This window comes from Lampris incognitus, chromosome 4 (assembly GCF_029633865.1).
Source record: "Lampris incognitus isolate fLamInc1 chromosome 4, fLamInc1.hap2, whole genome shotgun sequence".
NCBI lineage: Eukaryota > Metazoa > Chordata > Actinopteri > Lampriformes > Lampridae > Lampris > Lampris incognitus.
In genome coordinates, this window is record NC_079214.1 from 63,490,407 (window position 1) to 63,511,806 (window position 21,400).

The 21,400-nt window shown below is 44.5% G+C and overlaps 1 protein-coding gene across 1 annotated transcript in view; it reads left to right on the top strand.

The window, feature by feature from the left end:
• Positions 1-21,400, top strand: part of lrrk1 (leucine-rich repeat kinase 1) — a 130,511-nt gene that overhangs the window by 56,232 nt on the left and 52,879 nt on the right. Inside the window, exons 13-22 of the mRNA XM_056279404.1 lie at positions 478-590; positions 4,808-5,022; positions 5,617-5,781; positions 6,082-6,254; positions 8,825-8,948; positions 13,053-13,212; positions 13,391-13,569; positions 13,687-13,784; positions 14,773-14,944; positions 15,050-15,219. Of these exons, the coding sequence (XP_056135379.1) occupies positions 478-590; positions 4,808-5,022; positions 5,617-5,781; positions 6,082-6,254; positions 8,825-8,948; positions 13,053-13,212; positions 13,391-13,569; positions 13,687-13,784; positions 14,773-14,944; positions 15,050-15,219 (1,569 nt within the window). The remainder of the gene's footprint in view (positions 1-477; positions 591-4,807; positions 5,023-5,616; positions 5,782-6,081; positions 6,255-8,824; positions 8,949-13,052; positions 13,213-13,390; positions 13,570-13,686; positions 13,785-14,772; positions 14,945-15,049; positions 15,220-21,400) is intronic.

Below are 21,400 nucleotides of genomic sequence, written 5' to 3' on the forward strand. Positions count from 1 at the left end.
CCAGCGTAGCCCCCATTCTCAATACACTCACTACCCACGTTTGGCACTCGCTGCGGTATAGGAAGGCCGTTACTTGTTGTGTTTATGAGTGTTTATCTGTGACGGGTGAGGTCTTCTGGGATTTGCTCATATGCAACTGCGGTGTTGGATCCATCCCCCAGTGCAGCTGTTGCCAGCTGGTGTGTAACGCCGGTCGGCTCTCACAAGCTTCTCAGAGAAACTGAGTCACTCAGGAAGTTTAGAGATCCTCGGCGTTGTGCTGCTGCCAACGAACAGAAGAGGGTTTCGTGCCCGCTCATGTTGCGTCTTCACTTCACGGCGTGGCCGAGCTTCCTGCCCCGTTGAAACGTGATCGTCACAGTGACTTAAGAGAATTTACTGGCGTGTTCTTGTTTTTGAAAATGCTCTAACTGCCCTATCCCTCTGTAATACCCCTTCCCCTGACGCATCTGGTGCCCCCCCCGCCGGTGGAAGCAGTAACCCTGGTATCCGGAAGCTACCAGTAGAGCTGGGCCAGCTCTCCAACTTGTGGCAGCTGGACGTGGAAGATCTGAACATCTCTAACGTCCCACAGGAAGTCAGGAAAGAAGGTACTGTCCGTCCTCCAACATCTTCCGGGTCGGGGGTGCTGGCGGTAGGGAACTCTGGCCTTTGGGCAGCCTCAAGAGGGGCTGCCAGCAGCTGCCAGCCAATTAGCACGTCGGCGCTCCAGCGCTATTTGCTTGTATTTAAATGAGGTAGTATGCATGCATCTCACGCCACACTGGTCCCTTTGTATGCAAATGAGCCTCAATGCAAAAAAAAAAAAAGTCCAATTCACAAAAAAAACCAGCGCTAATAGCGACACACAGTTAAGAGGGACAACTTTTATTCTGAGCAGTTCAGGAGTTTTAAATTGCTCACCTGCCCCCATGGAACCTTATACCCTAACCGAGCCTCTCCGGGTCAAAACGCATCGCTTTAGCCAGGACTCAAAAGGGATTCTTCTTCTCTCCCCAGTTGTGTTTGGCCAATTACCCCGCTCTTCCGAGCCATCCCGGTCGCTGCTCCGCCCCCTCTGCCGATCCGGGGAGGGCTGCAGACTACCACATGCCTCCTCCCATACATGTGGAGTCGCCAGCCGCTTCTTTTCACCTGACAGTGAGGAGTTTCACCAGGGGACATAGCACGTGGGAGGATCACGCCATTCCCCCTAGTGCCCCGAACAGGCGCCCTGATTGACCAGAGGAGGCGCTAGTGCAGCGACCAGGACACATACCCACATCCGGCTTCCCACCCGCAGACACGGCCAAGTGTGTCTGTAGGGACGCCCGACCAAGCCAGAGGCAACACGGGGATTCGAACCGGCGATCCCCATGTTGGTAGGCAACGAAATAGACCGCTACGCCACCCAGACACCCAGAGGGACAGTTATAAGCGTCTTCAGAGAGTTGGTGGTGACTGACGCCCAGACTTTCCAGTCGTCATGGCAGCAGTAATTGTAGCCAGGCGAAGGCGTCGTCCTGCCAGGCGTGCCCATGAGCAGATACTTCACAAGAGAATATCACTTTTTGACTTAACCGGGGCCCGAAATGAGTCACAGGTACAGGTCGCCAGGTGTAACAGTTCTTGCTACACTCGATGACATCACGGATGACATTGAACCTGCCTGCTGTGTTCTCGGCACAAAGCCACCATTGACGCTTTGCCACACGGGTAACGGCAATCAGACGCAAAACAAGGGCGACTTATTCTCAGCTGCCAGTATTTACGGGTGTGTTTGTAATGTCATTAGCACGATATCTCTTGTGAATCGGGCCTTGAGACGGGGCAGATTGCGGTTGCAAGCGATGGGCAATTCGTGCTGCCGCCAGCGGCCGCAAGCCATTCTCTGTGAATGGGCCCGTCAATACAGAGCGAGTCTGAGAGACACGAGAGACATCCGCAGATAGAAACCGACGGGAGGGGAGGGGGAGTTAACAGACAAATAGGATAGATATACCTCCAATTAAATTAAGTTCTCTTTCCAATCAAATATCCCCTGATATGAGTGGGAAGCATTGTTCTTGCAAATACACTGATAACCTTTTTTTCTTACTCGGACATAGTTTAACCATGTCCTGTGATGTGCTACTTCAGTACACTTCACCAACAAATATCACTGGGACCACTACAGAAGATTGCAGACGAACATTTAATATCCAGGAATTCCCATTATAGACACTACCCTGTAACAAATTGGCCACAATTTTGAATACTGACCATACACGGTCCAGCCATATACAAGGTTTTGACCTTTCTGAAGCCTGATGGCCATGTTGATAAAATGGTGTATAAAAGCTCATTTGGTTGACCACTCATAAGAGCTTCAAGAATTTTAGCCAGTACTGATAATTTAGATATTGGCCTAAAGTTATTTAAAATAGTTGAGTCACCCCCTTTAAATAAAGGGAGAGCAAAAGCACAACTCCATGTCCTCGGTATTTCTTTATTTTCCACCGTAAGGTGAAAAAAGACATGTAAGAGGCTCTGCTACAAAACCAGCTGCCAGTTTCAAAAAGTGCGGATCAGTCAAATCAGGTCCTGAGGGTTTTCTAGGATCTAAAGCTTTTAGGGCTTCATGAACTTCCTGCACAGAGAAAGGTACTAAATTAAAAGACTGACCAGTATACGCTGGAACATCACTACAGGGTTTCACAGATGCAGAACCAGCAGGGTCCAACAGAGTCCAACAGAGAGCCAGAGGATATAAATAAAACGCTTGTTTAAACAATTCCCTGTTTCCATCTTGTCATGGACGGCGCCAGAATCCTTCATGACAAAGGTTGGTACAGCCTGAGAGTTACTGCTCCCAGAAAGGGATTTTATGGTTTTCCAAAATCTCCTAGGAACATTTAGAGTTTTACTGATGACAGACAAATAATATTCTGATTTGGCTTTTGATAAACGTGGCCGGCAGCCATGTCAACATGGACCCTGGCTCTGCCACATGACAGAAGCTAAGCAGGTATGGGCTTGGCTAGCACTTGGATGGGAGACCTCCCGGGAAAGCTGAGTTGCTGCTGGAAGTGGTGTTGGTGGGCCGGCACGGGGCAGTCTTCCCTCTGGCCCTAATAAAAACAACAAATATCAAATCCTAATGGTGCAGTGACGGGGACACAATGCTGTAGGAGATGCCGTCCTTCGCATGAGACATTAAACCGAGATCCTGACTCACTGTGGTCATTAAAGATCCCGTGGCACTTATCACAAAGAGTAGGTGGTAAAATTCCCAACCTGGCCCTCTCCATCTGGCCACCTAATCATCCCCCCCTGTAATTGGCTCAATGATTCCTCCCTGTCCACCTCAAGCTGGTGTATGGTGAGCGTTCTGGTGCAAAATGGCTGCCGTGCATCACCCAGGTGGTGCTGCACATTGGTGGTGGTTGAAGTGAGCTACCCCCTTCAATGTGAAGCACTTTGGGTGTCTAGAAAAGCGGTATATAAATGTAATGATTATTAATATTATTATTGTTAAAAGAGTAACATTTGTTTCTTAGTTGTCTAAAAACAAGCCAGTCAGTAGCAGAAGCTGTTATCCTTGTCTTAGCCTAAGCCAAGTCACCTTTATGAGTAGTATCTGCTAGTTCAGAGGAGAACCAGGGGTTATCACACCCCTTTACTCTATCTCCTTAATGGGACGTGTGTATTTATGATTTGTGTAAAACCATCATTAAGGAATGTCCAGGCCATGTGTACTTCAGGGATCAGCTCTGTTCTACGGCCAATTAAAAGGAACAAACTCATGATAAAAGCCCTGTTCGTTGGGGCATCTGGGTAGCGTGGCGGTCTATTCTGTTGCCTACCAACACGGGGATCGCCGGTTCGAATCCCCGTGTTACCTCCGGCTTGGTGAGGTGTCCCTGCAGACACAATTGGCCGTGTCTGCGGGTGGGAAGCCGGATGTGGGTATGTGTCCTGGTCGCTGCACTAGCACCTCCTCTGGATGGTGGTGGCACCTGTTCGGGGGGGAGGGGGAATAGCGTGATCCTCCCACGTGCTACGTTCCGGCTCAGAGAGCAGGGTGATTGGCCAGGTACAATTGAGTAGGAAAAAAAATAATCCTTTATTGAATCATGGATAAACAACATGTTTTGACTCGGAGAGGCTCTGTTAGGGTATAAGGTTCAATGGGGACAGGTGTGCAATTTAAAACTCTTGAATTGATTCTGCCCCTTGTTGAGACCACATACAAAACATAACAGTGAGAACAACAAACAAAACGAGTTTAAACATATACTATAACCAGCCTCCCATGTATAAGGGCAGAAAGGCAAAAGGTAAGAGTGAATATCAACCACAAACCTATAAAGTATAAGTAAGGACGATCTAACAGTGATACTCAGAATGGATAACCCTCAAAAGTACTTGTCATAAACATGACGACCGTAACATTCAGTACTGGGAGGAAGGTATCATGATAATATACAGAGCCACTGTAAAGAATAGCGACACAGTGCTCAACATGAAACACAGTGTAGACAAATCCACATAGATGCTCGATCCCGTGACAAAAAAAATGTGTAGGAAGTGGGAGAAGTCAATTTCCTCATTGAGGCTTGGAAAGGGAGTGACTCTAGGTTATCGGTCTAAAAAGTCTCCTGTCGAAGGAGTCGTTTGAGTCCGGCGCCAACCCTTGCATATTTAGGAATTACCTCGATGTTTTACCTCAAAGCGTCTGGGTTGATGAGGCCCACAGCCTTGTAGCGCTGTGCCGTGGGGGAGCTGGGGCTGTGACTTTGAATCAGAAAGACAAGTCTTTAAATCGAGGAAATGCTCGACTTCCCAGGTCCTGTGGCCGTACTGGCCTTCCTTCGAGCTCACCTTCGAAAGGCGGTGCCCTGCAACCTGCTGAAGATGGTGGTGATCGGTCCGCCCCGGCAAGGAAAGACCAGCCTTCTGGAGGCACTGCAGGCTGGAAAAACTGCTGCGCCCGGCTATGAAAACCCCAGCATTTCCACCTCAACCTGGGAACTGGAGAAACCCAACGGCGGCAAAAACAGCGTGAGGAGGGCACACTTCACAGGAGAGGCAGATTTAACTGTACTAGGAGCAGCATGCCCACACATGGCTCCAACTCACCATAAAAAAAACCCTCTCTTTAAACACTTTACTGGTTTACTTTTAAAGACACATACACTGTTGGTGTTCCCCAGTTCTTCTCAACATGTAATTCTGAATGGAAGTATGTTGATTTGGTTATTGGAGATGTTTTGCTTACGTAGTAGCTAGCGATGGTAAAGGTTTTATTTATTAAGAGACAAGAATTTGCTATTGAAAATGGCCAAGTAATTATTTACATTTTAACTCATTTTTGACCTGATGTTGAGTGAGCTGCAACAAATCTATAATCTGTTCACACACAAGAGTGTGAGCAGATTATAGATTTGTTGCTCAATCTGTGGAGCACCTGATGCTATGGCAAGCGTGTGTTATGAGCACGGTACTAATAATGTCGAGGTTTGCGGTTCACTACCCATTTGAGCTGCCCATGCTGTAATGTGATGCAGTTGCTTCATTACAAAGGGGCGTGTGTGTGATAGGAATAGACACATACTATGGAAACTGATTGATTCATTGATTGATTCATTCATTCAGAAAGACTCTGTGATGTTCAACATATGGGACATCGGTGGCCCGGCCAGCATGTCGACAGTGAACCAGTGTTTTTTCACCGATAAGGCCCTGTATGTGGTCATCTGGAACTTGGCTCTCGGGGAGGAGGCTGTGGCAAACCTGCAGACGTGGCTTCTCAACATAGAGGTGAACCTATCACCCACCCACTGACAATCTTTCACAAAGCGATTTCCGATGAAAATGTGCTAGCATTGCCTGCAAACAGCTTGGTGATCCTTTGTTGGTATATGGTTAGCATATGGCACTAACTCTGCCAGGATGTAATTCACTCTTAAGGAGTGAATTAACCCTTAGTTTAGAAAAATAGATTTAAAAAAAAAAAGCTTCATGACCCATCACCGTGTTTTGGATTAAAGCGTCTTGGCCGTTGGAATATGTTATAATGTTTTTTAAAGTCACTCTTAATCTTCGTTATTTTTCCTGTAGGCCCGTGCTCCAAACTCTGCGGTGGTGGTTGTCGGCACGCACTTGGACCTCATTGACGCAAGGTTCCGCACAGAGAGAATAGCCACGCTGCGTGCCTACATCCTGGCACTATGCCGGTCTCCCTCTGGAGCCCGAGCCAGCGGCTACCCTGACATCACACCCAAGCATTTACAGTCAGTGCATGTTTACTGTTTCCTACTGATACGTTTTGGCAAACACTGTTACTATTACTGAAAGAATCTCACATCGATTTGAACAGAATATTGATTTATCTGCCCTTTCTAGTGGAATTGGTAACCTCCCAGGGCAAAGACAGTTTATCCACCCCAGACAAACTCATCTCTCATTACAATGATGGAATTTATAGTCTTTTAAAAGGTCTTGCGCCTTTAAAAACCCGTTCTGTTTCCTTTACCCACTCTGCCCCTTGGTTTACACCTAAATTAAACCAGCCTAAAGGCAAAGGCCATCGCCTGGAATGCCTTTATGTGAAAACTGGTATTGTTCATAAAGACATGTATGACAACCACATACTTCATTATAAGGAGGCTCTGTCCACAGCTAAATCATTTTATTATGCAAATTTAATTAGATCAGGCGAAGGGAACACTATAACTCTGTTTCCCATGGTAAACAATATTTTACGGCCACCAGACACTCTTGCAGCTCACCTGTATTCAATTGCTCTATGTGACACCTTCATGACCTTTTTTTAATGCCAAAATTGAAATCATTCACCAGCAATTGACCTCTTCGAAGAATACTACATACAGTTCACCTTATTCACCCTTCTATGGTTCCCTCTTTTCTTCACTATCTAGTTTTAGCCTCCCAACTGCCACTGGAATATCAGGTCTCATTTATAAATCCTTCCTACCCATTTATTAAAAGCCTGTCTACCTTCTCTATCCTCTTTAATAACTGATATCATACATTCCTCCCTTACTTCTGGTCTTGTTCTCTCATATCTCAAAACAGTTGCAAAACTCCAATACTCGAGAAACCTGGTGTAGACCCCAACAATTTGAATAATTTTTGCCCGATTTCAAATTTACTATTTCTTTCTAAACTACTTGAAAGAACAGTTGCAGCTCAGGTACACGCTCCCTTGACTGACAACAAACTGAACAATTTCAGTCTGGTTTTCGTTCATTTCACAGTACGGAGACAGCTTTGGTGAAAATCATCAATAATCTGTTGATGGTAGCTGACTCTGGGCTCTTAACCATACTCGTCCTTCTTGAGCTGAGTGCAGCCTTTGATACCATCTCACATAACATCCTCCTAGAGAGATTAGCTTCCATTGGGATCATTGGTACCTCTTTTGCCTGGTTTAGATTATACTATCTCTCTAGTCACACTTAAAAATTTGAGATCAGTCTTTCCGGTTACTACTGGTGTTTCTCAGGGATCTGTTTTGGCCCCCCTCCTATTTATATTTACCTTTTACCTCTTGGCAATATTTTCAGGAAATTCAGCATTCAATTTTACTGCTACGCAGATGACACATGGCTATATCTGTCCACCAAGCCTACTTCCACTCTTCTTCCACATACTTACCTTTCCGACTGTTTACTGGAAATTAAGCCCTGGTTCATATACAACTTTATCAAATATAGTAGTGATAAAACTGAGGTTCTCCTCGTAGGTACTAAATCTACTTGGGCTAAACCTGATTGTTTTTCTTTGACGATTGACAATTCCATAGTTCCCCCTTCCCCTCAGGTTAAGAGTCTGGGTGTCATCTTGGTAAGCACATTGCCTTTTGAAGCTCACATCAACAATGTTACTTGGTCTGCATACCTCCACCTACGCAATATTAATTGCCTTCACCCGTCACTTACACCTAACAGCACCGCCATTCTCATTCACACCCTGATTACATCCTGTATTGACTACTATAATCTATCCTCTTTGGTCTTCCCATCAAGTGTCTTCATAAGCTTCAATTGGTCCAGAATTCAGCTGCCCGTATCATTACCAGAACTCCTTCCATAGATCATATCACTCCTGTTCTTCAGCAACTCCATTGGCTCCCTGTTAAATACCGTATTGACTTCAAGATCCTGCTCCTCACCTTTAAGGCCCTTCAGAGCCTAGCACATTTGTATCTTTCTGAACTTCTTCATATCCACACGCCCTCCCGCACTCTCAGATCCTCTTCTGCTCTCCAACCCACTACACCATCGACCCGCTTGACTACCATGGGCTCTAGAGCCTTCAGCCATTCTGCCCCCTGCCTATGGAACTCTCTCCCACAAGACATTCACAACATTGGCTCTCTTTCCACTTTCAAATCCCTGCTCAAAACGCACCTTTTCAAAATGGCATATTTGGTCTGATACTGACTTTAGTGATTACACCCACATTGAGTTTTGCACTGGTGATGATTTCATACCTATATCTATTGTTGTTGTATATTATGGCTTTGTCATTTTATGATGTTTTGATACATTGCTGTTTCTTTTTAATGGTGTTTTGTAAGGTTGAGTGCTTTGAAAGGCGCCCATAAATTAATATGCGTTATTATTATTATTATTATTATTATCATTATTATTATTATTATTATTATTATTACTAGCATGCCTATACACACACAGAAGTGTGTGTAGCCATATCAAATGTGTTCTAATCTTATTGTGTGTGTGTTTGTGTGTGTGTGTGTGTGTGTGTGTGTGTGTGTGTGTGTGTGTGTGTGTGTGTGTGTGTGTGTGTGTGTGTGTGTGAGTGTGTGTGTTTTCAGTGAGGTGTCATGTAAGACTCTAGAGGGCTTGGATGGGCTGAAGAAACTGATCTACCAGGTGGCCTGTTCCATGAAAGACAGCAGCAGCAGCTCTGCCTGTGGCAACAAACTAGTTGGCAGGCTGGTAGGTGACTGGGATTTGGCAGTTGCTTCATAGAGTTCATAGAGTTGTTAGCTTCATGTTACACCAAAGACAAAAAGATATATTTTTTAAAAAAATCCTCTCTGCATGCTCTTTTTTAAAATCAATATATTTTATAGATTTTTCAATAATAACAACAAAAACAATGTGCATTGCAACAATACCGTCTGGGAACAAAAGCAAAAAGGAAATGTAATACACATAGTGCATCTGCTGAGCTTAGTATACAGCATATGAAATATCAAACCATTTCTAAAAGATACATACCAATAGCAAATATGTATAAAAAAATACTAAAACAACAATAAAAGAAAACCACAACACAGAACAAAAGTTTCTCTTTTCCTATACAATTTCTCCTACATTCCCAAAATACATCACCTTGAAAAAAAAAACAATCACTTTGCAGGCACCCCCCCTCCCCCATTCATCTTCTGGTTCATCTAGAATATTTCCCAGGTCTTTATGTTCAATAAAATGTATAAACGGGCCCCATATCTTTTTACTTATGTCCTGTTTATCTTTTAGTATATACAGGTGATTTTCTCCAAGCGTAGGGTTAAAGACATTTCCCTAAGCCATTGACTTATTCGTGGCCTATTAACGCTCTTCCATGAAACAGCTATTAATCACTTTGCTTGTAACAAACATAAATTTAAGAAGATTTCCTCACTTTCCTGTATATCATGCCCATTTGGATACAGACCAAGGATGAATAATTTTGGCTCCGGGGTCAGTTATATTGCTAAGATCTCTTCTGTCATGAGTCTCACCTCTTCCCAAAACATTTGTATCTTTTCACATTGCCACATACAATGCCAGAGTCCCTTTTGCCTGCTCACACTTGGCACAATCATCTGGAAAATTACTATTGAATTTGTTTAATTTAACTGGAATAATATAGTATGTCCTTATTAACCAGTTATACTGCAGAAGTTTCAGGCGAGTGTTGGCCGTTTTTTGGGGGGGGGGGGTTACCTCCTATGCGTGCATCCCTCCACTCCTCAATCGAAATATCCTCTTGTAAGTCCTCTCTCCATGCCATAAGCCTCTTTTTGGAGGACTCAGGCAAACTACATAGACGCACGTCATATTTCCCAAGACTGTCTCTTGACAACATTATCTCCAGAGGGGAGAGAGGTGATTGGATCAATGTGTGGTTTTGAGTTTTTGTAATGAAACTTCTGAGTTGTAAGTATTTAAAGAAATGCTTACGTGGGATATCATATTTATTAGACAATTTTTCAAGTGACATGAAACTTTTATCCTCTGGATTAAATAGGTCTTCAACCTTTAATATTCTTTTATCAGCCCAGATTTTGAAACCAGCATCAGACTTGCCAGGAATAAAGCTATCATAACCTCATATTGGCCTGAATCAAGATAAAGGCTGTGTTTCACCCAAATATCTTTGCACCTCGTTCCAGACATTTATCATGTTCCGTACAATGGGGTTAGGGGTTTGTTTTCTTATTTTTTTCAAATTTGCAGAGTACATACACATAGGGAGAGGTACCCTAAGCGAATGAGTTTCGTCAATAGATTTATCCAGATTTTTGATGAACAGGATCAAGTCATCCGCGTAAAGCGCGATGCGATGTTCCACCTCCCCTATGGTTATACCTGAAATGCTGGGATGCGCTCTCACCGCTATTGCGAAGGGCTCAATAGCAAGAATAAATAGTAGGGGGGACAGCAGACAACCTTGACGATACCCTCTGCGAATATTAATTATGTTAGATACCAAGTTGTTGGTCAACACTTCAGCAGTTGAATTATCATAAAACAGTTCCACCCATTTATAGAAGTTTTCTCCGCATCTGAAACGTCTAAGAACTTCAAAAAGATACGGCCATTCAACCCTGTCGAAGGCCTTTTCAGCGTCCAGAAGAGTAGAGCTGTATCTGGCGCCCCCTTTTGGCTATGTAAAATGTTTCGCACACTTCTAACATTGTGGAACCCCTGCCGACCTTGTATAAATCCATTCTGATCATTTGTGACTATCCCTGGTATTTTATCCTGAAGTCTGTTAGCTAAAATTTTACATAATATTTTTACATCTGAATTTAATAAGCTTATTGGTCTCATGTTCTCACATTTGTCACTGGGCTTCCCTGGTTTTGGAAGCAATGTTATTAAAGCGCCTCTTAATGATGGTGGGAGAGAGCCATTTTGGAATGATTCATAAAAAATCTCTAGTAAAGGGAGTTGTAGTTTTGCTTTAAATATCTTGTATATGTCTATTGGTAGGCCATCTGGCCCTGCAGCTTTCCCAAGTTTCATACAATCTATTGCACCAGATATCTCTTCCAATGTCAACTCCGTCCCAAGCCCCTCACTCTGTCCCTCCAGAATAACAGGAAGTATTTTATAGAATCCAGATTTAATGAGTTGTCAGAGCTATACAGTTTTTCATAAAAAAGTTTGAAAGCATTATTTATTTCTAGAGGTTCTACTGTAAATGTTCCATCTTCCTTCTGTGTTGTTGTAATGGCTCTCTCAGTTTGCAACTGTTTAATCCTCCAGGCTAACAATTTCCCAGGTTTTTCCCCCTGATCAAAAAATGTCTGTTTGAGCCTCAGAAGGCTCGCTGCCGCCTTAGAAGCAGACATCTCGTTGTACTGAGACCTCAATAGTAACAATTCCTGGTGAATGTTTGGAGAGCCATCTTGAAACATTTTCCTCTCCAGGGCTTTTATTTTGGAATCCAATAGATGCATTTTTTGATTGACTCTTTTCGATTTGGAACTCGTGTAATTAATAATTTGACCCCTAATGTAAGCTTTAAATGCCTCCCACCGGATGCTAGCTGATGTCTCAGATGTATTTATCTCAAAAAAGAGGCTTATTTGTTGCTCCAAGAACTCTAGGAATTTTGGGTCTTGCAACCACCTAGGGTGGAATTGCCATCTCGGTGGACCCCCTGTTAACCCTGCATCCACGTATAACAATGAGTTTGGCGCATGGTCTGAACTTACAATACTGTCATAAATACAGTCCTGTACTTTAGGAATTAAATCTGCAGAAATTAAAAAATAGTCTATGCGAGAGTAACATTGATAAGTAGCAGAGTAGCATGGGTATTCAACAGCATCCAGTTTCAATTTCCTCCAAATATCCCGTAAATTCAGCTCTTTCATAAATTGATGTATAGTCTTCCTATACTCCTTGCATGTGTCAGATCCAGACCCGATGACCGGTCTTTAGTCGGATTTAATGTACAATTTAAGTCCCCAGTGATTATGTTATTAGCAGACAATGTTGAAAGGGTTAAAAACAAGTTATTAAAGAATTTGGGGTTGTCATCATTGGGGGCATATAGATTGACTAAATTCAGACTTTCTCTGTAGTTCTGGAATAGCATTATGACTGGTCTTGGTGGCGCATTCGTGTCCTTTCTCACTCCGATTCGGTGTGCTCTTTCCAGGGTCAGCTTAGTGTTCTCCATGCCCAGCGCTTCTGGTATCAATTTTTTCGAGAAATGCGCATGCTTCCGTCCCTTCTACCTTCTCTGGCAAGCCGATTAGTCCCAGGTTTGATCTTGATCTAGACTCGAGGTCATCCACTTTACCAGCCAAATCCTTATTTTTAGCCCCCAGTGATTTAACATCATCTTCCGGGGTAGATATACGCACTTCAGCCTGGGTCATACATTCTATACAACCACTTATTTCTTTACACATGCCCTCAATGGCAGCTGTTAAGCCATCAAATCTTGCAGATATTTCAGCTTTCATAGTCTTGATAGCTGATAGGATTGTTTCAGGTTTAGCACTTGTCTCGTCCTCTTGTGAAGTAGGCCAACGAGTTTCAGCGTTGTCTTCATGCTCTGCTGTTTGGCCTGATGCTTCCATATTTTTTTTCCACTTGTAAAACCAACTGGTGTCCAGACTTTGACTTTTTTTTGTAGGCATCGATGTATCAGCACTTTATCTGACTAGCGATTTGTTGTTTATATGCAGGAATGTGAGTGTTAATCAGGATTTTAAAGGTTTTTCAGTGGAGCTGAGAGGAGCACGTCTGCCTAGCACGCCACCATAACCTGAAGTCCTCTGCATGCTCTTTGGTTATTCCTTTCCAAACCAGATTCCCAGGAGCTACTTAAGCCTGCAAGAAGCAATGAGAGCAGAACAAGAGAGACGGAAAGCTGAGGATGAGGTCCAATATTTGACTGACGCACAGCTTGACTGGATCTTCGAACAGAACCCGAAAAGTGACATCAGAGACTATGAGGACTTGCAGATCGGTATAACACCTCAGACAGCTGAATTAACTCCTTGGTGTATTATGTGGTGTAACTGCTTCATTCAAGGACAGTACAAACACAGCTAACACTGTTTGAGGATGCCTACCTCTTTCCTGAGATGCACTAACTTTATTTTTTCAAATGTTCACATTCTCGTTTGTGTTATATGCATGTGCAGCTATTAAATTCCTTATTGAGACGGGCACCCTGCTACACTTCCCGGACACTAGCCATGGCTTGTGTATGCTGTATTTCCTGTGCCCTGTCTGGCTGTCTGAGTGCCTGGAGAGGATCATCCATCTCAAGTCCTCCCACTGCGTAGCTAAAAATGGAGTAATCCTCACTGAAGACCTTAGGGTAATCAAATGATTCATAAAAAGGGCAATAAACCTAAATGATTCTCGAAACTAGCTCAGTAAGTGCTGTGAACCTTCACAGGGATGTTGACTTGCTGTGGGGATTTCTCTTTTACAGCTGCTGCTGGTAGGAACAGGTTTCACCCAGCAGACAGAGGAACAGTATTTCCAGTTCCTAGCCAAGTTTGAGATTGCTCTGCCTCTGTCCAACAACAGGTACAGCACAGAGACCAAGTTTTCATCTAATGACTTGAACAATAACTTCATTCATTTTCCAATATTGAGAACTTTTAGTGAACTATGTCCATCAGTGCTCGGTGCCATCGCTCCTCTTACTATTGGGTCTGTATGAACTGTCAATTCATCCCCATGGGAAAATGATAGCATCTACCTTTAGAAAAGAGAATACAGAAAGGCTGAGCGTAGATAGAAAATTATTAATTGAAAAAAAATTGAAAAGAAAGTGATTAACTGAGGCTAATTGTAGGTCCCACATAACCCATTTTTGCCTCTTTGCGCTGGTTGCCAGTAAAATTCAGAATCAATTTTAATTATTTTCATCACTTCTAAGGCTATGCAAGGCCTGGCTCTGGCCTACTTAACTGAGCTGCTGAGTTCTTACAGCACTGCAAGACCACTTAGGTCCTCATTTCAAGGTTTTCTTAACATTCCTCAGTCAAGATTTAAAACCTGAGTGGAACATGCCTTTGCTGTTTTTTAGCCCTCACACTATGCAAATGCCTCATATATCAGATCATCTGAGTTGTTGAACGCTTTGAGCAGCTTCTAGAATCTAAAAACTCACCTTTTATAGGATGGCCTTTTTATAAAAGGGGGTGCTTTACTGGTATTTGAAGTATTTAGTGCTTGTTTCTTTGCTTAATTCTTGATTTATGCTGTTTTTATTAATTCTCACATTTATGAAGAACTCCATCCATTTTAAACTTGTTTTTTGAAGCTATGTTTAAAAGTAAACCATATTATTTTTTTAAAAATCTTACTGTGGCTATGCTGAGCCATGGAGTCACACTGATGAACATTCTAAGGCATCAGGGCATCGCATTATTGCTTGTATGCTTTTAAGTGCTGTATGGCTTTTTTTTTTCTTTTTTTTTAACAGTCACTGTTCTTGCCACTGTCACTATTGCCTTATTACCACAATGGCTCTTTTTCAAAAATGTTGTTTCCTGCTCTGGTCCTCTAGCTATCTGCTCCCCCACCTCCTGCCCCCAAAGCCAGCCATGGACATCCACTGTTTCCACCAGACGACCAGCAACACCCTGCAACGCCTGTATAAGATGAGCTTTGTTTCTGCTGGCTTCTGGGAACGCTTCATTGCCAGGATGCTCATCAGCCTCACAGAAATGGACCTCCAGGTAATGCAATCTATTTTTTTGGAATCTGAAGATGTGTTTGTTTTTACTCATTTTATTTGTGTACTTGTATTAACGTTACCATCAAATTCTGGTTCTCTGCTGTAGTCGTTTGAACCAAGAATAAATGGCAGGAGCCAGTGCAACAGGAGCTCGGTGATTTACAGTTTTGCTGGGGCCCAGCAGAGGAACCGCTGCAGTACTTTCAGAGTCCGAAGGAACCAGACAATCTACTGGAAGGAGGGGTTGCTGGTCACCTTCGAAGGAGGGTATCTCAGGTCAGTATAGTGGCACAAACGATAGAGGGCAAGGCGGGGAAAGTGGGATGTGATTAATCCTCATGTAATCTACTGAAGGATCGGAAATATCCACATTACTAATGATAATTTCTCAACATTTTCTTGTGCGTAAATATGAAAGAACCAATAGTCATTCCCAAAATATTGTCATGTTATCTATACTGACACAATGAGTCAAAAATATTGTGATATTTGATTTTGTCAGTATCATTCTGGAGGGAGGGGGTGATGTGGTCACAGGAGCGAGAGTGAGGAGGCAGGTGAACAGCAGAGTTCTGGATGTACTGGAGTTTGTTAAGGACTTTGGATGATGAGCCATAGAGAATGGTGTTGCAGTAGTCAATTCTGGATGTGAGGAAGGCATGGATCAACGTTTCGGCAGCAGAGAAGGAGAGTGATGGGTGGAGAGGAGCTATGTTTTTTAGGTGGAAAAAGGCAGTTCTGAAGATTTGATTGATGTGGTGTTCAAAGAAGAGGTTGCGGTCGAAAATGATTGCGATGTTGTGGATGTGTGGGGAGGGCGATAAAGTGGAGTTATCGATGGTGAGGCAGAAGTTGTGAGTGGTTTTGATAAGGGATTTGGAACTGATGATGATCATGTCAGGTTTATCACAATTTAGTTTGAGGAAGTTGGCTTGCACCCATGATTTAATTTCAATGAGGCAGTTGGTCAGACTGGAGTAAGTTGTAGTGGTGATAGATTTAGTGGAGATGTAGAGCTGGATGTCATCATGGTAGCAGTGGAAGTGGAGACCATTGTGACATATGATGTCACAATGGGGGCGCACATAAAAGTGGAACAGGAGAGGACCAAGCACCGAACTCTGGGGGATGCCTTGGGACAGAGGAGCAGTGAAGGATGAGAATGCTGAGGTGACCAGTGTCTCAGAAGAGGAGAAGGTCATCGGTGACTTTAAGGAGTGCCGTTTCTGTGCTGTCCTGTGAGCGGAAACCAGATTGAAATTGTTCGAACAGGTCGTTGGAGATGAGGTGAGCTTTGAGTTGGGAGAGGACAAAACATTCCAGTATTTTTGACAGAAAGAGGAGATTGGGGATGGGCTTGAAGTTGCTCATGATATCAGGGTTGGGTTCAGGTTTTTTGAGGACAGCAGCCAGTTTAAGTGTATGGGGAACTGAACCAGAGGTGAAGGAGGAGTTAATGATTTCTGTGATGAATGAGGAGATTTTTTATTTTTTTTACTACATTTATTAATCCCCGTGGGGCAATTCGTTCTCTGCATTTAACCCAACCTAGCTGTGTAGCTAGTAGGAGCAGTGTGCAGCCGCCGTGCAGCACCCGGGGACCAACTCCAGTTCGTCTTGCCATGCCTCGGTCAGGGGCACAGACAGGTTTATTAACCCTAACATGCATGTCTTTTTGATGGCGGGGGAAACCGGAGCACCCAGAGAAAACCCACAGCAGACATGGGGAGAATATGCACACGCCACACAGCGGCCGACCTTGGATGACTCCCAAGGTTGGTTCGAACCCAGGACCTTCTTGCTGTGAGGCGACAGTGCTAACCACTGGGCCACCATGCCAAGATAGCTGGGAGACAGCCCTCAACAAGATTGGGTGGAATGGGATCCAGAACACAAGTGGAGCTTCTCATTCCTACCGCAAGGTTGGACAGCTCCATTGGGGACACAGGGAAGAACATTGACAGGGGGTGAGTGATAAGGGGGGGGGGGTGTCAGGTTTCTGTAGATGGTGTCAATTTCAGTTTGGAAGAATGAAAGCTGTTAGCTGTGAATGAATTGGAGGTATTGCCATTGGGTGGGTAGAGCCAGAGTGGATGAGGTTTGAGTAGTTGGTGGACCAGGCTGTGATGAAAGCATCTTTGTATTGTTGAAGATAGTCTGTGTGGGCTTGGAGATGCACTGTTAAACCAGTTTTCTTGGAAAGACTTTCAAGCTGGTGTTGACGGGATTTCATCTGATGGAGTTCAGGAGTATACCAGGGAGCTGAGTGTGTGACTGAGACTGTTTTGGTATTAATGGGGGCCATCTGATCAAGACAGGAGGAGAGTGAGTCATTGAAATAATTGACAAGACCGGCGTGTTGTGTGAAGTTGAAGCATTTCAGCAGTTCCAGGAATTCTATGGCAGATTTACAGTCAGTGTCATCAATGTGGATGTTGAAATCACCCAGGAGGAGAACGGAAGGTGAGATGACACATAGCTGGGTCATAAAATCAGAGGAGTCAAAGAGGAAGGAGGGGTTTGGCTTGGGTGGGGGGCAGGCGTGGATCTACGGGGTGGCAGGGGGTGGCAGCTGCCACCTCTGGGACACAGTCTTGCCACCCCTGTTGCCACCCCATTTATAAATCAGATAATATGTTTTTAAAGTATATTTTATGTACATGCATGGTGAAGGTCAATGAGACCCGCACCAAACTCATCTCAAACAGTAGAGAACAAAATACATCCGATGAAATCCGAGTTTTGAATAAAAATACATTTAGAATAATGTCCATTGCCCCCCTCCTTGAACCTCATGCCACCCCTTTGCCACCCCAGGAAAAAATCTCTAGATCCGCCACTGGTGGGGGGGATAGATAATGGCAGTGACCAAAGGAGTGGGACCAGAGAGTTTGAAGCCAAGGTGTTTGAAAGAATGAGGGGCAGTACTGGAAATGGTGGTTGTTTTAATGTCCTTCCTGTAAACAGCAGCATCACCTCCCTGACCCTAAAGATGAGGTTTATCAACGTATGTGAATCCTGTGGGTGTGGTCTAGTTTAGTGAGAAATAGTCCAGGGGTTAATGCCAGGTTTCAGTGAGGCAGAGGAAATCAAGGCTACTGTCGTTTATACATTTATTCAGAATGAGGCTTTTGTTATGGAGTGAACGAGTGTTGAACAAACCAGTTTCAGAGGACATTGCTTTGTAATAGGTTCTGAGGAAGGGGACAGAGATTGGACTGACTCACGTGTCATTTGTCTTGGCGACGGTGAGGGTAAAGATGTCCATTGGTAATACGGTCAGGAATGGGAAGAGGTCGAAGATCAGTGCGATCATACCACAAGGGTGGTGTGAGCGAAGGATGTGCCAGTCATTGTTGTGGGCAAAGGGGAAGATGAGGGTTCAGGAAGGCACATGTGTCATGCGAATAGTCAGTCACGTGTGGAGGACAGAACAGCGTGCTGCAAATTAGCAGCAAGCATGCAACAACCTAGCATGTTCAGGTGAAGACCGTCTCTTCTATAAAGGGAATGCTCTCAGAACAAGTCAAAGTTGTGAGTAAAACCAGTGTTGCGCGCTATACTCATGAGCTGGAGCCAAGGATGAAGGCTGAGAATTCTGCTAAAACACCCCCACACCATGACCCAGTGTGGGAATTGGGCCAGAAATGAAAGCAGTTTTTCCACAACTGTTGAGGAGATTAAAAAGACGGATAAAATCCCCTTTTCTCAGCTTGGAATGCTGATTGGAAGGGTCATTGGAGCCGACGTGGACTATTACTCTCACAACTGCTGGAAATGAATCAAGGAGTCCTGGGAGTTTCTCCAGGATGTCAGGAGCAGCGGCTTCAGGAAAGCAATGCGTAACCGCATTTATGAAGTTGATGTTCATTGCGGACTATGGAGTCCGCAATGATCAAGGTAGTGGGGGGGGGGTGACTGATTGACAGCACTGTCAGGAACAGTCTTGGGAGGGGATGAATGTTGTTGGCCTGAGAAAATGGCATTGGGACTGGGAGTGACCAACCTGCCCGAACGCTGGGGAGGATGGTACAGGGGGACCCGTGCAGGAGGACCCGTGGTGGCAGCGGGTGCTGGGTCAGCCACTGCAGCAGCCGGGGCAGCCATTGCAGCAGGAGTAGTCCCAGCTGGAGGAGGGACCAGTTTCATGAGGGAAGGGGCAACATCAGCCCCGGGAACAGCATCAGCCATGGGGGCATCAACAGGGTGAACCATGGCATCATCCGGTAGCATGTTAAAATGACGTGAGAGGTTTATGGGCGCAGGCGAGGCGGTTCGGGGTCTTTTTGTCTTGCCACATCTGATTACCACCTCCAACCAGGTAGCCTTGTGAGCTGGGAGTGGGGCAGGAGGTGTTACACCAAAATCTGTGACCCATCAGATTATGTGACCCTGCGCTTAAAACGCTGTAGTTCTGCAACCCCCAGATGCTAATCCTAATCTTATTCACACAAAACACACATCTAATATCAGCTGTCTCCAACCAAATACCAAAACTTAACCATCTTGAACTTTATGCCTAAACTTAACCTTACGTATCTAAACTGGCGTTTCCTGGCCAGTTTAGATAACTGTTTTAGTGGAAGGGTCACATGCATGGGTCACAGATTTTGGTGAAACACCTGCAATGAGATGATTGGCCCGAGAGGATGGTATTGGAGATGGCTGAGTTCATAATTGAGATTGTTTTGGACTGTGAGGCTGGGTGTCAATAAAACCGGATAAAAGAGAGTCCTTTTTTCACGGTCCATCTGAGAGCTGTCAGATATGATCCTTGAGGTTAATAGTGGCACTTGTTGCTTTTAGGCAGTCCTCACAAGGCATAGTAATATCAATCCAGTTGATACACGTTCACAGAAAATAAAGTTAGCCCCATCAGCTGAGGGTTGAGTCCATATGGCACTCACCAGGAGTGAACGTGCAGCAATCAATGATCGGGTAAAAATCCATAAAATAGGCAAATCATAAAATCAATTGAAATAATACAAAGGTCTCAAGGAGTTAAAAGGTTCAAAAAAAGGTTCAAACTTAAAAAGCATGCAGAGCCACAAACTAACTAACCGCAGCTGGCAACCAGAACTGGAAATCTTTGAACTGACTTTTTGTCGCCTTCTGTAAAAGTGTCCACTAAATCTGTCTCCTGCTGACCAAAGCCTATGAGTGATGGTACAAAACAGCACTTGTACAATGTTAAGCTTTTTTCTCCCCAGTTGTGTCCAGCCAATTACCCCACTCTTCCGAGCCCTCCCGGTCGCTGCTCCACCCCCTCTGCCGAACCGGAGAGAGCTGCAGACTACCACATGCCTGCTCCCATACATGTGGAGTCACCAGCCGCTTCTTTTCACCTGACAGTGAGGAGTTTCACCAGGGGGACGTAGCGTGCAGGAGGATCACACTGTTCCCCCCAGTTCCCTCCGAACAGGCGCTCCAACCGACCAGAGGAGGCGCTAGTGCAGCGACCAGGACACATACCCACACCCAGCTTCCCACCCACAGACACGGCCAAGTGTCTGTAGGGACGCCCGACCAAGCCGGAGGTAACACGGGGATTTGAACCGGTGGTCCCTGTGTTGGTAGGCAACGGAATAGGCCGCCACGCCACCCGGAGACAATTTTAAACTTAATCTCACTTCCTTTCATATGAAATTGGAGTTGAGTGTGTACTCCGTGTTCAGACGCTATTGTGGATGACTCGTGTTTGATTCGGCATGAGGCAGAATCAGTAGTTCCTTGCTGGCGGATGATTTAGGTTTAGCTGGGGGAATGTTAATGGACCGCTGTGCATAATTTCAGCTTGTCTTGTTTTACTGCTCTGGGAGAAACATGCACAGCATTGTAGTCACTTCAGCAAGTTTACCGCAGAGGCTGAGAACTGCTGGGACATCAGAATGACAGGCGGGCTGCCAGACCACAGCATTTTTTTCCCCCCAAACCACACCATAGGTAAATCCGATAGCAGCAAATCTAATTAATTGCATTCAATGCTGTCTCAGCACCCCGTCCACAAAACTCGTATATTATACTGCCTCTTTAAAAACCACATGTATATGTTTATTGTTCACAGTTGGGAAGGTTGACTTCCCCTCCAGCAACTTGCCAGAGATACCTTTCAGGTAAACAGGCTTTCAGACCTGAATATTACAGGGTTGTGTGACTGAAAAAGACTTCACTAAAAATCTACACAAGCCGATTGTGTCCCTCCAATAATCCCCCCCTACGCGGGGATTTTTCTGTGCTACATAACATACAGTACCATGGAAAAGTATTTGTCCCCTCCCTGATTTCCTCTATTTTTGCACATTGGTCACACCAAATGGCCTCACATCTTCATACAAAATGTAATGTACGACAAGGGGAACCAGAGTAAACACAAAATACACTTTTCACTGATCATTTCATTTATTGAAGGAAAGAAGTTATCCAACACCCATCTCACCCATGTGAAAAGGTAATTGCC